Source organism: Microchirus variegatus (assembly GCF_963457635.1).
Source record: "Microchirus variegatus genome assembly, chromosome: 1".
Classification (NCBI taxonomy): Eukaryota; Metazoa; Chordata; class Actinopteri; order Pleuronectiformes; family Soleidae; genus Microchirus; species Microchirus variegatus.
Genome location: NC_139802.1, coordinates 38029969 through 38046188, shown reverse-complemented (window position 1 = coordinate 38046188; position 16220 = coordinate 38029969). Strand labels below are relative to the sequence as shown.

Sequence of the window (16220 nt, the reverse complement as noted above, 5' to 3'; positions counted from 1 at the left end):
TTGTGCTAGCATCTATCCATCATCACATTCACCAGTTGCAGTCAAACACTAAACTCTTGCACTGTAAACAAAATCACACCGACTGTCAAAATCCACCTGGTTTTAAACATCAGATGCAAACATTGTAAATGTGAGCTGTTTGAAGCATCAGCATTTTAATGGGACAAAGCAAAAACACAAACCATGTGACTGAAGCATCAACACAAACTGCCCTTTTGCCAAAACATAGGTTGAAAACATTCGTAGGCACCGCCTCCTCTCACATGATTATTATTCTTTTTTTTTTTTTTTTGGTTAAATTAAACGTAATTCATTGATAAGGCAACACAATGGATTTTCTCTACTACATTAAAAATAACGGTGGCCTCAGTGCAAAAATCTGATTCTTGTGAGGTCTCTCTACAAAAAACAATCGTCATTTAGGTTTCAAAGTAGAATAACTTAAATGATGCATTACTTATGAGTCTAAAGGCGTTTGCATTGCATAGCAATGCTGCTTGTCCTCCAAGCGTCTGGAAGAATCAGATGTTGCACTGTCTCTACTGTACACAGACCAGCACTGGACAGGGATGCTACTGTCAAACAGCTGTTTGTGGAATCCATTTCCCCAACCAGAAGCAAGCACGCTTCCTTTTATTAACACGTTGTCTTTATACAGATTCAGTACAATTGAACAGACTGTTTGGTTATTTACATAAAAACAGACTTCCAAATGAAATTACAAAAGAAGGTGGAATGCAAAAAACATAAAAAACCCTAGTATTTCAAATTATGTGAAAAGATAACCTTAAGTATTTGTGCAATAGTTGTCTGCCTAAAGTAAGGTAAGAGTGGCAGTAGTCCCTGCAATTGGTTTATTTGAGATATTGAAAATCTAATTTAAAAATAAGGTTGACAGTTGACAGCCACTTAGTGTTTTATAAACAAACATAAAAGGTTTCACATCTCACATGGTGTCACTGCAACATTTCTTTATAAGACAGTCCTGAAATGAAACGACAAAAAAAAAAAAAAGCTTTTTATACAATGTCATCAATTTGCTCAAAACAAAAAAGGGGGAAGAGAACGATGCTTTTGTCGATTATATCTGCAGCAAGAAGAAGAAAAAAAAAGAAAAACACGGTGGTGCAGTCCTTTCTGTCTCAGGGGAAGATGAACTGGACGTTGTCTTGTGTGTAAAAGCATCAGTTCATGCACACACGTAAGCACGCACACACACACACACACACACGTTTCGTATCCTCAGACTGGACTCTCGGTCCGTTCAGTCCGTTTCAGGGAGATGAAGTGAAGGAGAGCTGAAAATCTACTTGTTCTGTTTCTTTGTGTCTGCTTTCCCCTCGACCCTTGGCCTGTCTCTACTCAGTGATTCCCTACGTTTCACAGAATGACTTTACAACAACCTGAGAACTTCCTTGGACTTGAGTTTCACGTTAGTAGCAGGTGGTTCAATCGATGTTCCAAATGAGAATGAAGTTGTTGTTTTTTAAATTACACCCCTTACTCATCACATCTTTGTGGCTTTGTTGTATGACTGTGGACTGTAGAGTGTTTTTGTGTGGTTTTGTTTGTTTCTCCTCCCTGCATGATTGTTAAACACTGGTATTAATTTCTGCCCTTGCTCTTTGGCTCTGAATACAAACTACACCTGCTGTTTTACTATCAATTTCATCATCATTATTATTATTATTATTTTTTAAACTGAGTTGTGGCTGTGACGGAAGAAGTGTTGTGTATAATTTACATTTGCACCAAATAATAAAATGGGGCCCAGGGACACACAGTGGATTAGCAAAAGCTGCTCTGACAGTGTGTAAGTGTTCTGGAGTGGAGAGTTTTCATTACACAGTTGCAGATTTGGGCAGTGGGCGAAGAAGATTATGGGCTGGTCAGGCTGATATAAAAATGGTGCACCAGCCAGCCTAACAGAGAATATTATTTGTGTGGTAACAGAGAGAGAGCACATCTAATGCACTCCTTCCCCCAGCAGAGTATCATCCTTGCGATCTCAGAGGCTTAGAACGAGGGCTACGGTGACCGGTGATCAGTGGGTGTGATAGCCGGCGGCGCTCATGCCAGCCTGGTTGGTAAGCATCGTTCCGTTGACGCCCTGCCCGGGCTCCACCATGCCGCCGTTGCTCATGGCTCCCACTCCTGTCCATCCAGCACCAGCATGTAAATGACTGTAGGAGCAGACGGAAATACAAAGTTAAACAAAATGGAGGGCTAGAAACTGGTTTGTGATTTTACACTACAGCGGGAACAACAGGAAGTTCTTAATGCACTTCTGCCTCTATCAGTAATTTCAAATGTGTTGTCTTCAGCAGTAAACCAGCAGCACCTGTGTGACCGAAAAACATTGATCTTCACCATGGATTTGGTGTAGAGAAGTGAGCATTTAAAGGAGACATAGTATACCCTATTTCTCCAAGTTAACCTAGTTCTCTGGTGTCCTAGTGAACATGTCTGTGACATGCTTTGGTCAAAATACCATAAGGATGAAGCACCACAGCAGTTCAATCACCCTGCCAAAACAGCCCTGTTCAGAACGCTCTGTTTAGTAGTATCTCTTTAGGTCCACCTTAAAAAAACGTAAAACGTAACTTATGGGACAGGAAATTACATCAGCAGCAGAGGCTACTGGGAGCTAACAGCAGTTAGCATTAGGAAAAGTGATCATTTGCAGGCTCTAGCAGGCACATTGCCGTCATATATAACATGTATCCACTGGACAGATAAAGCACTCTCGCGTGTTTTACAGACAAAGCGGAGCTCTGTGAGACAACCATTCCAGGAATTTAGCACATTGCGACGTCCCAGTGAGCGCAGAAGTCAACATTGCGTGTTTTATCTCCTGTACTTACACTGAGGAGGACCACAAAACCATGAGTGAGTCATGGAAATGGGCGTGTGCTCAGCAAGATCTACCAAGAGTGGATGACGTATAAATACCTCATACAACCGCACTTCAAAACACCTCAACTATTTAACCTTTGATGTGTTAACACACCTCGAGCACCAAAATGTATTCAGAGAAAAATTAAGCTTAGTTTTAAAACAAACTCACTCCTTTTCATACATATTAAATATTTATTAAATTTAAAGTTTTTAACCCTTAAATTGCAACGTTTTTGTCATGATGCATCAAAAATAGTGATTTGAACGGGATTTCAGTGAGCATATTTTATGTTAGTACTTTAGTTTATGTTGTTTACAATAGACTAAAAATGAAATATAATCTATAAAAATCTATAATAAATAATATAATAATAAACACACAAATGTGTCTCAGTGTGTTTAAGGGTTGAGAGAACAGGCTGAGTGGATGGGTTAGGTGTTTTCCATTCAGATTATTATCATACTTCCTGCTGCCCTTGCTCCTCTTTGAGTACTGAAGCTCACAGGGTTATTTTTTTCTTACTTTACACATGACAACAGTTAAGCTTCCATGCCAGTTGTTGTCTTAAGATCGAGCATCTCCTCTGGTACTCACTTGTAGCCCTGCTGATCCCAGGTCTGTCCGTAGACTCCGTAGCTCGGCACCTGCCATCCATTGGGCACATACTGGCCAATCTGCTGCGTGTTACTGTACCACTGACCCCACTGACTGTAGGGCTGTGCTGCGAAGCTCACCGTGTTCTGCTGACATTCAGAATAGTATTTTAAGAGGCAGAATATCAAGTGACAGCAGCATCACACAACTGTAAATTTAGGGGCCTTGCAGTCAAATAAACATGCACTTTAGCAGCCCATTACCAGGCGTTTAAATTGACGTCCATTACATTGTGTTGGAGGTGATTCTTGTCCATACCTGTGGCATATGTACCTGCTGAATGGGGCTGACCATGTCTGCCGTTTCTTTGCCCCAGTAACACTTAACAATGTAACCCTCTATGGATGTGCCATTGACGGAAACAATGGCGTGAGCCGCTGCTTCGTGGGAGTTGAACCTTCACACAGACACACACAGAGAAGCGCACAGAAATTAAGATCACGTCGATATGATATATTCATGATATCATGTAACGCTGTCAATCGAAAAAGTCATCTCACCTCACAAATGAGTAGCCTTTGTCTGGGAAAACACGGATTTCCATTATTTGGCCAAAAGGTGAGAAGGTCTGCCTCATGATTTGCTCTGTGAACAAAAAGAAAAGGGTTTATGTTATGTATTTTGTACATATTAGGCATTTAAACGCAGCTATCTAGCAATAATGAAAAGTATGTGCATCATTAGTGTCTGTGAGGTAAAATTTTGGGTAAAGGATATATCATGGTACAGTCGTTCATTCATATGGTTTTTAATTTTACAAGTTCGTTCATTCCTTCGTCCACCTTTTACTGCTTTATCCGTCACATAGAAATAAAGATTTAATTCACATTATTTCATTTGCACGAAAACCTTTGTATGTCATCGTCTTCTCTCTCAGGAAATCCACGACTCACCTGTGAGACCTGTTGTGACTCCACCACAGTACACGGTGCAGTTGCTGGGGCTGGACTGACCCACCACCTCATCAAAAGACAGCTGCTTGGTATTAGTTGCTACAAGAAACAAAAAAAAACAGAGTTTATATTTAACCTCTTGGGTTTTCTGCAAGTTTACAGCATATGTTTTATGAACATGTTCAAACTGTTTGATAGTCAAACTGACTGAAGTATGAAAGATAGCATCAGAGCAAACCAGGGGGAATATTAAGGCCTAGAATTATTTACAGGGTGCATTTTATGGCTTTCAGAAATATGGATACCCTGACATAACTGACCTTTGAAGTGACACTTAAAGTGTCACTTAGGCACACAAGTAAACAACTCTTAGATTGATTATATTACATATAAATTAATAGACAGCTGTTATTCCTTTGAAAGGTGGTTTTCTCGGTTCTTGTAGACTGTGATAAGAAAATCGCGGCAATTACAGGAAACAGTCAAGAGGAAAATGCAGTTCTTGACCTGAGCTCATTGTCAGCATGTGACTGAAACAGTGACACTTGAATTGCTCAGTTATTATACAAATCCCTTACTCGATTACGTTATTTTCCTGTATGTCACAGCTTATGTTAAGTATTAAGACTTCAAAACCAAACTAAAATGATGCTTAAAACATCCAATCATTATTTAGAAACAGTAAAATTCATGTAGACCAAAACTTACTCAGACAGTTTATACATTTATTGTTAAGAGTGCTAAGAGAAATCAATGGATAATGTCTGTTAAATTGCCAGTCAACAAAAGCAATCACTCTATTCTATTCCCTGCCTTGTTTACAAAACCTGGACACAGAAAATTAAAGTGGAATTTTATTGACGCTGGTTATTTTTTCCCCTCCGTGGCAGTCAAATGTCTGCTGTGAATCTGTTGTTATGCACAAGGCACAGCTTTGTGATGGACTGATATTTACTGTACTCCACAGTCTCATCTCTAGATGTTGCTAATTCTCACCTACACATACACATTTGACATCGTTTTAAACATTTAGAAAAGAAAAAGATTCCAAAAAAAACATATTTAGTGTATGGCAGTGGGTAAAATGTTGTGAAATAACCAGATAAATAGCCATATTCTTCAGAGATGGGAACATGAATGGGCAGCTATCAATGGATTTCAGGCTGATCTCATGTAAAGGACATAAACCAACCTTGAACTGATGCATTCTCTGTGTGTGTGTGTGTGTGTCTATGGTGCACCACTAGGAGCTGCCTGAAGCAAAGGCCACTGTTCAATCTAAATGTAATTACAGCAGACTTACTTTCATTTGTAGTTTTAGGAGCAGGCTTCCTTGTGGCCCAGTTGGTCCTGATCTGCCTGCCTCCCAGCCACTGCCCTCCCATCTGCTGTATGGCATTCTCTGCGTCCTGATGAATACAGAAAAGGGAAACACACACACACAGTAAATACTCTCGAGTTACTGACGTCAAACTCAAAACATGTCGCTGTGAACTCTGGCTTCAACTAAGTCAACACACAAAATAACCTGCTAATGTTTTTCTCAGTCCTCTAACCCACAAGCCCACACTTACCCATTTGTTGAAGAAGGACACAAAGCCATAGCCTTTAGATTTACCTGTGGCCATGTCTTTCACCACTCGACAATCCCTGTAGACAAATATGACACACCATTAGTCAGTGAACCCTTGTTTGTTTTTTACATATGTACATAATGTGTCCTCCAATGGAACAAAGACAAAATTATCAAGACCAATAATAATGGTGAGAATTAACTTACGATATTTTCCCAAAAGGAGCAAAGGCTGCTCTTATGTCGTCCGTGGTAATCTCGGGACTTAGATCTCCAACAAAAACATGGAAGTGACCTAAAAACACAGTGAGTGAGGGAACCGTTTTATTTACAACTTAATGGGACAACGCAACTTCTGACAGGCAAGTTTTATCCCCAAGAGGAGTTTTTATTGCTATTTCGATGTGCTACTTACTGCTTGTGTCTTTCTTTTGGCTGGTTGGCGTCGTGGCCCAGTTGACCTTGACCTCCTGTAAGAAAGACAGATGTAGAGAGCGGGGAAGAAGAAAAAGGTGAGATGGAGCATGTGCTTGCAGAAGGGAGGAAGGTGATTTTTTTTGTGATTGGAGGTCTTGTCACACCACTTTTACTTAGGACACATTGTGTGATTGAGAACATTTTAAATTAGGTTGTCTGCTCTGTGAATGCCACAGTTGGGTTGTTAAAGCCACTACTACATATTGATCATTCTCTAGTTTACATACCTTTGCATAAATTAATGAAACAGAAAAAACACAGTGGAGAATATCAAGGGATATCAAGATTTCACCTTCATAATCAGGAACATTTCACTCTCAGTCTAGTCAAAAATTTGGAGTAAAACTGAAGGAAGTAAGGTCCAAATAACAAGGGACTTACAAACAAGTGATTTATACGAACTTGTTATACTCCTCAAATGGTCCTTCAATACCTGTTGAGGATAAAATATTTTCAACTGAATGTTTTTTTTCTCAGAGTTGCTCTTATGTGGAGTTTATGTGGAAATAACTTTGCAAAAGAACACACAGCAATAACGATGTAGGGGGAGAGAGAGGAGCAGCATGTTAAGTAAATCAATGAATCTTACATGTAGCATGATTAACACAGCAGGGCCACGTTATATTAGGTCATACACAGATGGCAAATTCACTCAAGGAGAATCCAGAATGGAGCATGACGTGACAATGAAAATCAATCCAAACAAATGGCACTTTATTTATACCTGTGTAAACACACTGTATAATTTATACTGGGTTTTCTGTTACATAATATGCTCAAAACCCCTGCCTGTAAAGCACAGTACTGCTGAGTATTTGTTGAAAATGTGTGCAGTGACAAAACTGCATTGTTTAACAATAATTCAGCACAGCTGTGAAACCCAACACACATTACAAGATTCATAAATGTATGATTTAATAGAGGACAACATTAGTTTTTTGCTGGGTGTACCTTATTTTCTGGCAGATGAATATATAATTTAGTATTTAGAACTAACATTAATGCCTCACGACATTTAAATTAACTCTGGCTTAAGAAAGTACCTCCGCAATCTTACTGCTCTGGCTGATTCAATCAATTATTAAAAATTAGGTTTTGAGGCAAAAAGGATTTTACTGGCTGCAGCGTCTTTAGTGGGATATGTTTTAGGTTTCTGTGATCTTTAACTGGTAAATATTCGTACACTGGAAATAATGTCATAGCTTGTTAATAATGTGATATATTGTTTATTTACCGGCCCTCTACATGTGCCTGTCATTGTATGTGCGATTCAGTGTAAAACACAAGGATGAGTTTAAATAAAATGGAGTCAATACTAATCATACAAAGCCTTATCTTTTGAAGAGAAAAACAAAGACACTTGACAAATGATCTTACTCTCCCGCAGCTCTCAATGTGAGGCAAATCACCACAGGCAGAATACACTACCGACTCGATGTGTGAATATTTTAATGCAGGGAAAGGCAAAAAAAAAAAAAAAACTCACTGTATTGCATGTATGGATTTTGTACTTTAAGAATTCTTCAGAGGCGCCGCTATTAGATTACAGTGGTGTTCCCACAGGGGAATTAAACAAATTAAGTTAAGTGGGAGAGGGAAGTAACATTAGTAAGATAAGGTTAATACACACAAGTTTTTTTTCCAGATGGTTCATTTTTAACCATGCCCACCCATCCTTGCCCTAGTTGACTCACCCAGGAGTTATGATAGCTTACCTTGCACAGTATTTTCCGACCATTCATGGCTGCAATTGTGGCAGTGGCATGTCTATGCTCATAGAACTCCACAAAGCAGTACGGATCGTGACCTGCTGTCTGGAGAGGACAAGAAACACAAAGTATGTCACCACTTGCTACCATACATGTCCATGACCTCATTTGAATAAGACACCCACACGGCCCCCCCAAATAACTACATTTAAGGGATCATTTTGAAACCGTTTGTGCAACATTTGTGCTGGGATACTCATTCAAACCCATAATTCAATTGGGTCTTACCCTGTGCATCATTGTTTGTGGGCAAAAAAAGTTAATTTGAGACCATCTTTTCCCAGTATGGGAAACACTGATCGGCATGTTCTCACATTTTGTGTGTAAAAAACAAATATATGACAGATTAACCGATCATGAAAATAATCCTTACTTCTAGTCCTATTTTCTGTACTTTATCTTTACAAATAGTTACCTACTTCTAAAACTAAGAAAATAGCATCTGTGCTGCTGGAAAAATGATTTTGAGTCAACAGGATGCTCATAAGAAGTAGCAAAAAAAAGGATCGCTTGGGCCCTTGGCAGAAAGCAAGGTGCATATCAATGAGTTCTCTGAAGAACAAGGTTGTTGTAGAGTTTTAGCATTTTCTGAAGAAAGAAAAATAGAACAAGTGAACTCACATCTACTATCATTTTACAGCTCTTGCACGGTCCAATTTGGCCAAACAACTCTAAGATGAGGGCCTCCGTCACATCTCGGGACAGATTTCCCACATACCTGAACACAAACATGGACAGAAAAAAACAAATTAGCAATTAATGATACGGCGATACAGACAGACACTTAAATACATGAAGCCTGTGCAGAGCCGTCAGGCAGTGCGGGTTTTAATTGGTAGACCTGATGTAGTCATCTGATATCTTGATGATTAAATAATACTTCAATCAGCAAAAAACAAATTTCTAGCATCTCAAATATCAGGTACTGAATACGGATATGTTCCTTTGTCACATTATAGTAAACATAATTACTCCTACAATTTAAGAAAAATATTTTTTACATATATACATACATATTTACACAGATATGACAATTCAGACTGCTCCTCATCTCTGTTCACCATTTAATATAACCAGCTTCTGTCCTTATGAGCTGCTTAAATGAACCACAACACTATTGTCATAAGAATAGACTAAACAAGAGTAGCTCTTGGCGGAATGCTCTGCCAAGGCCAAACGTGTTCAGCTATTCCGTTAAAAATTTAAAAATAAGTATGTCTTAGTACAGAAAAGCTGCTCTATTAAGAAAGACAGCGTATAAAAATGATGGATCTGCTCCTTAAACCACAACCTACTAATTTAATGGATTCTTTCTTGGCTTGTATGCCATCGTTCCATGTTTGGTACAGATCAGTTAAGTATTTTTGGTCGTAATCATAAAATTAGCAATCAAAAACAGCAACTATTCTGGCATAACTTTTTGTATGTATATGTAGTTTGCAGCTATGCAGTAAATATTCATCAAGCATGACAGCATCTTTGGATGCTGGACTACTGAACAGACCCAACAAACAATTAAAATTGACTTTAAACAATGATAACCTTAGTTGTTAGCTGTAGCTCCATACTGAACATTACTTGTATATAGAGTTTCTTTATTAGACCAGTGAATGTACATCATGGATCATCAACAGGCAGCCTGCGGGCTGAATTGCACCCCCCAAAGCTTCCAATCTGGCCCGTGATTCCAAAATGAAGAAACATGTTGTGGTCTATGGTTAGGTGATTGAATGAATGTATTGCGTATCAGAGTTTGGCCGAGTCCATCACTCCTTGATTATTTTTTTTTGGGGGGGGGGACAAGCAGCAGTAATGATGGCTTTGCACATGAACACATCATCAACAACAGACAGGATGACTTAATTCATTCATTCATTCATTCATTCATAGAAAATACCATTTGAATAAATGTTAACCTTGTGAATTGTGCCATGACAAAGCAATGAACAACATTGATTTGACTGTTAATATTCAAAAATGAGGGCAAACTTGCCACATGCATTTAGCATATATAGTTGTACTTGCTTCACATTTGTTTCCTCAACAACAAGCCACAAACTAACATACTTCTCAGTCTAAAAGAAGGCTAAAATGCCTTCGATTTTGGAAGAAAAACTTAAATATCAAAACTACAATAAAATGTGACTTTTATTTCATTTTAAATCAATACATGGCCCCCAAAGTGTCTGTCAAGAAAAATTCTGGCCCTGCAACAAATGTCGTTGGTGACCTCTGTTTTACATGCTGTTACATGCCCTTGCTTCACATTTGTTTATATTTCAAGTCTCAACAACAGGCTTCCAACTAACAGGCTTCTGGGTCAAAATGAAAGCTTAAACTGCCTTAAATACCGTATATAAACAATGTAAATATCACAACTACAACTCATTATAATTCTAAAATGTACATTTTGGCCTAAATCTGGCCCATCAACAACTATAGCTGTGACCCCTGACCTATGGTCACCCATCAATTAACTGTATCTTTCAGGGTCAAATTAATGATAATGCCTGAAGAAGACGTTGACATTTCAGGCTAATTACATTAATAAGCCCCTGAACATAGTGTACAGCTTTGATCGGGTATTGAAATCTAAGTTGCTGGCCTTGCTTCACCTCACAGCTGGCTTTAAATAGAAATTGGTTAACCTCATGCAGGTAATAAAAATAACCCGAACATTAGCGAGATTACTAGTGACAAAGCTACGAATACACATACGTCCCGAAGCCTGGGCAATAACATTTATTTCACCATGCAACGTTGAGGAGGCGATGATAGCCAAACTCAACTGAAACACTGATAGTTCAATGTTCTCCAATGCATTGTTAATTGTTAGTCTCACAAACATTTGTGCACATCTCTGCCGAGTTGTCGTTCACTGGACGTACACAAAAACGGCATTTAACCCGCTTATGATAAACATACCACATAAGCGTTTGTTTGTCGGTCAACAAGCAATGAAAATAGATGCGTTTTGGAGCTTTAGGTTTTTTCTGGAATTAGCCAGCTAGCTTTAAACCACGTCGGGGTCGGATCGTTACCACTTGTGTGTTCGGCGTCACTTCCAAGTGTTGTGCTGCGTTAACCGAAGAACAACGAGAAACTGTGGGCACCTTAAAATTGATTTAGGGCTTCGGCGTGTTTGTGCCAGAGGAAAATAACATTTTGTGAATGCCATTCGGTCTGAGAAACTAGCTACCGCTGCCCGTTATGTGACGAATACAAGTAGTAGTTAGCTAGCGGCAACGCAGACACACGCTCACTTACAGGGTTTTGGGCTGGTCATCGTCCATTCTGTTGAACTTGCTGGCCGAAAACAAGTCGCAACCCTGAGAGCAAATCCACGACTGTCGCGGGCAGCTGCCTGTGACACCGTCAAGTAATATTATTGCGCAGTATCAACTGATTTTGCGCCGTTGTTGTCTCCACGGTGAACAATGGGGTAGCCGACAAAGATGGCGGAGTGACCGGGCCGACACAACATGCGCATGCGCAGTAGTTCTGCGAAGGCCACTTCTATGCAAAACACTGACCAGTAACCACTCAGTACTGCATTCAAACATACATTTGAAGTACTAATACTTCACCTATTTCTATTCAATACACTTACACGTGTGTACAAGGGTGTTTGGTTTTCAATGCTGTTGATGTTGTTGGTATAACTTAAAATAGCAGTTAGTTCAGAGTAATAATAGCCATACAATACATTCTAATGCAGTTTTACTGGTTTTCATTGGAATACATAAGCTTTTGGATATAAGGATAAGGGGGTCCTCTGGTGCACAACTGCAGATACTGGCATCATTATCTACTGAATCTCTGATTGTCAGATTCTATTTTCTATTTCTGTACACCTATATTTTTCATTGCAACTCCAATGCAACAACTCTGGAGCCAAATCAGAATCATCTGGAGTGCAAATGCCTATTAAATGCCACAGACTGCAATTAAAACACCAGCCAAATTTTAAGTGTATGATACAATCCCGTAGCGACAGTATATTAGGTTTCCTTTATTAACCAGCATTACTCATGTGTGTTTCTCCATGATACAGTTAATAAAATAGAGCTTAGTCATTTGTAAAAACAGGCAATAGAAACTGAATTGAATGCATTTTAATACATTAAGACCTGCAATTTGGAAGCCTTACATACAATATGACACAATTTAAAATTGTATTTTTTTTCCTTCCATATTTGGAATCTTTGGTTATATATAAATATTTTTTTTGTTCTTTATCTGAATAAAAAAAAATCTGTAAAATCAGCCCTTTGCGTTTTTTGACCAGCTGCAACAACACACAGTGCACTCAATTACATCACAATCACCATGTTTATAAAAGAAAAAAGATGAAGTCGATTTTTTTTAACCCAAAAATGCCGTGAACTAGATTTGACACTTCCAACTTCAGCGTCGTCATTTTAAATGAATGGAAAACGCATACATTTACTTGCCTAAAGCAAGAATAAATATTTTTTTTTAAATTCCTAAAAGTCCAGAGGTTACCAAGCCTGTACCGTGACACTGTTACACCTCAGTGATTCATGGCTGTGCAGTATTTACAGAGATGAGTTGAGCCTCCTTTCTCTGCTCAGTCCTTTCATCATCTTGGGCAGATGTTGTAATCGGTGACAAACTTCTCCAACCTCTTTATCTTGCGTTTGTTTTTGGGCAAAGGTTTGTCGTACATGCCGTTCTTCAGCAGATGCTCCTTGCTGTGATGAACCTGAGCACCGTGCTGCAACTGGAACGAGCACAGGGCTGTGAGGGGCCTAAGCAGGACCTGGACAAACAAATGGAAGAGGAAAAAATTATGAAAACACCTACATTTTAGGAATATTTATTTTCCCATTTTGAATTCAAACACAATTTAAGGTCAAGTGTGTAACATTTAGTATTGTTATTTGCAGAAATTGAGTATACTGTACTTGTATGTTTCAATAAACCTATAATGAATCAAAATCAGAGCCATAAAATAACCTTTTATGTATACTTTAGACAAGGAACTTGGTTTAGGTTTTTACAGCAGACCAATTAGAAAAACAAGCTATTTTCAGCAAAAGCATACTTCACAAAGTCGAATAACATAATTTCTGTGATTGAAAAGCCACCAAAGTTCAGACACATTTGGGAAAAGGAGAACATTTGTTACAATCTGCAGTATCACCATTAGATGACACCAATTGTTAGACACTGGACATTTAATATATGATAATGAGTTTGTACTTCAGCATTATAACCCCATAGCTTTAAAATAATTAACATAAATTAACATGCTAGTTCCCAAATTTGAATGTCTAATGGTGCCAACTTTCCAAAGTTTTCCATGGCTGGTATGACAATGCCGCCCAAATTAAGTAATGGAAAACCTGCCTGATACCAAACGGAGTCGTGCTAGAGCTGTATCAATAGTGTTTTTAGATCAGGGAAAATGACTGCATGAAGTACACTCTCCGATACAACAACCGATTATTTCACCCAGTCACCTCAAGGATGTCGTCTTTCCGCTCCATGATGGACAAGGCGACTGCAGCACTTTCCAGCGTGGACAGACACATGTTGGAAGGCTGTGTGCGGATCACGTACTGACTCGTCAGAGTCCTGTTGAGCTGCACCTGATAAAGAAAAGCAAAGGTCTTAAAAGCTGATCACACTTTGAAGGACAAATGTTACAGACAAATCCCACTTTCTCCAAAATGCACCATCTAATCTTACCATTTTCATTGTTATGATACAGTTATACACACCTGTTGAGGCAGGTGTAACAGGCTGTTATGGAGGAACATCTTTTTAGCCTGTCTCCAGGTGCCATCTATGATGATTACATTATGATTTACGGTGTCTGCTTCTTCTTGTTTCACGATCTCCTCCAGGTTCTGGGATTTAGGGCCTGGGAACAAGATCAGTGTCCTGCTGTCCCGGCACACTGAAGCCAGCTCTGGGTGCCTGAGAGGAGAAGAGATATATTTGAGGATTAAATGACTGTGATGTGATATAAGCAGAAAAGTATGTTAAGAATAAAGTACTCCTTACTTTCCCTCACTAAATCTCCTTCCAACTATGACATTGCATTTTCCTTGAGGCAAACAAGCAGTAAGTAAAGGAACAGTGCGGAGTACTCTGCTCTCCTGAAAGAACAAGAAGGGTTTGAAAAGTTATTTACAGCCATTAGCATCTCATAAAGATATTGTAATGATTATCATAAACTAGCATGGTTAAGTGTAAAAAGCCCATGAGACGATATTTTGTCGCATCTCCTCACTTTTTTGTGTAATGTCTTGCAAGCCTGGGCATCTTCCCCAGTCAGTACCACCTGTCTGAGGACACATTTGAGTCATCTGAAAGTCAAAGGTCCAATACAGACCTGGTATTAACATCCATACGACTAGTGGATAGGGTTAAGTGCACGTGCTCACATCTGGCAGTAACAAGCCGTCACTGTGATTCGAGTGACAGGTTGCTGCTCATACCTAAAGAATTAATCTCATCAGTGTCAGTGAGCCAATTATCATGCATTATGCTGTTTGACTCAGATCTGACGATGTCTTCACATGTGCAGGAAGTCAGTCACAAACGGAGATGGAGATAATTCCCCCAACGGTGAAGTGAATGAGAGTGTGAGTATGTGATGTCATGTGTTATGAAAGACTGCCACTTGTTAAATGAATTACGTTACAGTATGTCAGGAAGGTGGTACATTTATTTTGTTAAAACCAATGTAATAAAGTTGGTATCAAAAACAATCTGTTTAATCAACACCCTGTCATACCTCAAACAACCTTGCTTGAGATCCATTCACTACACTTAATGCATGTGCGTGTCCTTATCCATAACTATGGTCATACGTTCGATTTGATTTACATTTTTGGGAGTAAATGTGTCAACAATTAATGCATACACTATAAGACCAGAAGAACAAACGCCCATTAAATAAACAAAATCAGTTTCTTAAATACTGAGTGTAAACACAGATTTAACATGAATGTTATAACACTGTGCTTTTTCTACTTTTACGTTTGTAAAGGGTCTGAGATCTTCCTCCACAGGCATAACTCACTCAACATCATTAACCAATGATAACTCACCTCTGCTGGATGCTGCACTATGTACAAAGACGTGGAGACCTCCAGAGGTTGTGATGGAAGAAAGGGACACAGACACACCTTCTCTGGACGACTATAGTCAGGAGAGGAGGAGGAGAGTTAAATACGTTTGTGGTGTGTAACATAACAGCACCATATACATTTAAATAAAACATGTCAGTAACACGAGGAGAAGATATTGTAAAGACTTGGCCAACGCCATCACATTAGCTCGGCTAGCTATGTAGCATGAGCTTCATGTACAGCTCACCAGCATCGTAAACACGTCGGTCTTCTCCCTCTCTCGTCGTCCTCCTCAAACGGGAGAGCGGCCAGCTCTCCAAAAGCATCGATCAGTCCGCTTTCCGTCGTGGAGTCGTCGAATGTTTCACATTCACTTTCGTCGGAAGCGGCCGAGGAGCCGGGACTGGGCTCATTTTCCATTGCGAAGTGGCCAGAATACTAATTTATCCAACAACTCAAACACACCGGCTTTATTTTCCTTCCACCGAAGTCGGCGTAAACCCGCCCCTGTCCTGCCTCTGATTGGCTCAGGACGGGACCGAGGCTCCATGATAGGTTCAGGCGAGAAGAAATATGATTGGTTAAAGGGTCGGAGCAGGACGGAGCGAACTTCCGGTTCCGTTTACGAGGCTGCAGATGTAAATCATGGATGTATAATGTAAATGGACCATGGATGTATAAAAACTGACTGAAGAACCAGAATATAGTGGTGATTAAAATGTAAATTGATTTAACACACACACGCATACAGACATGCATATGGTATGTTAGCGTTGCCCTTAAACTGGCAAATAAAATGAAATAAAAAACGAAATATTTCAACAACATTTTAGTTATTTCCCTCTAAAG

At 39.3% G+C, this 16220-nt stretch overlaps 2 protein-coding genes across 5 annotated transcripts; both read right to left on the bottom strand.

Moving 5' to 3' along the window:
- Positions 1-217: 217 nt before the first annotated feature.
- LOC310924598 (cytotoxic granule associated RNA binding protein TIA1-like) lies at positions 218-11699 on the bottom strand. 4 transcript variants are annotated; one of them, XM_083886381.1, is made up of 12 exons: positions 11533-11699; positions 8887-8983; positions 8212-8310; positions 6435-6489; positions 6227-6314; positions 6021-6096; positions 5750-5855; positions 4447-4545; positions 4054-4138; positions 3812-3950; positions 3494-3642; positions 218-2183 (listed from the first exon to the last, which is right to left on the bottom strand). In XM_083886381.1, exons 1-12 carry the CDS (start codon positions 11556-11558, stop codon positions 2045-2047), a joined length of 1158 nt encoding a protein of 385 aa, XP_083742507.1. In that variant the 5' UTR covers positions 11559-11699; the 3' UTR covers positions 218-2044. The 4 variants fall into 4 exon arrangements, with proteins under 4 accessions (XP_083742507.1, XP_083742508.1, XP_083742509.1 ...); XM_083886382.1 differs by having other exon boundaries at positions 3494-3639; XM_083886383.1 differs by having other exon boundaries at positions 3827-3950.
- A 1169-nt stretch (positions 11700-12868) lies between these two features.
- Positions 12869-15791, bottom strand: dtwd2 (DTW domain containing 2; the record flags this gene model as incomplete). The annotated part of the gene is made up of 6 exons (XM_083904645.1): positions 12869-13048; positions 13752-13880; positions 14013-14211; positions 14299-14393; positions 15351-15441; positions 15619-15791. The coding sequence occupies 6 exons, from the start codon at positions 15789-15791 to the stop codon at positions 12869-12871; spliced, it is 867 nt and encodes a 288-aa protein (XP_083760771.1).
- Positions 15792-16220: the final 429 nt, after the last annotated feature.

What these genes read in the sequence shown, in the direction of transcription:
- LOC310924598 (XM_083886381.1), bottom strand. Translation starts at nt 11,558, where the DNA reads ATGGACGATGACCAGCCCAAAACCCT. An exon ending in GCTGTAAAATGATAGTAGAT is followed by an intron (nt 8,311 to 8,886) that starts GTGAGTTCACTT and finishes TGTCCTCTCCAG; the next exon opens with ACAGCAGGTCACGATCCGTA. An exon ending in AGCAGGTACATATGCCACAG is followed by an intron (nt 3,643 to 3,811) that starts GTATGGACAAGA and finishes TCTGAATGTCAG; the next exon opens with CAGAACACGGTGAGCTTCGC.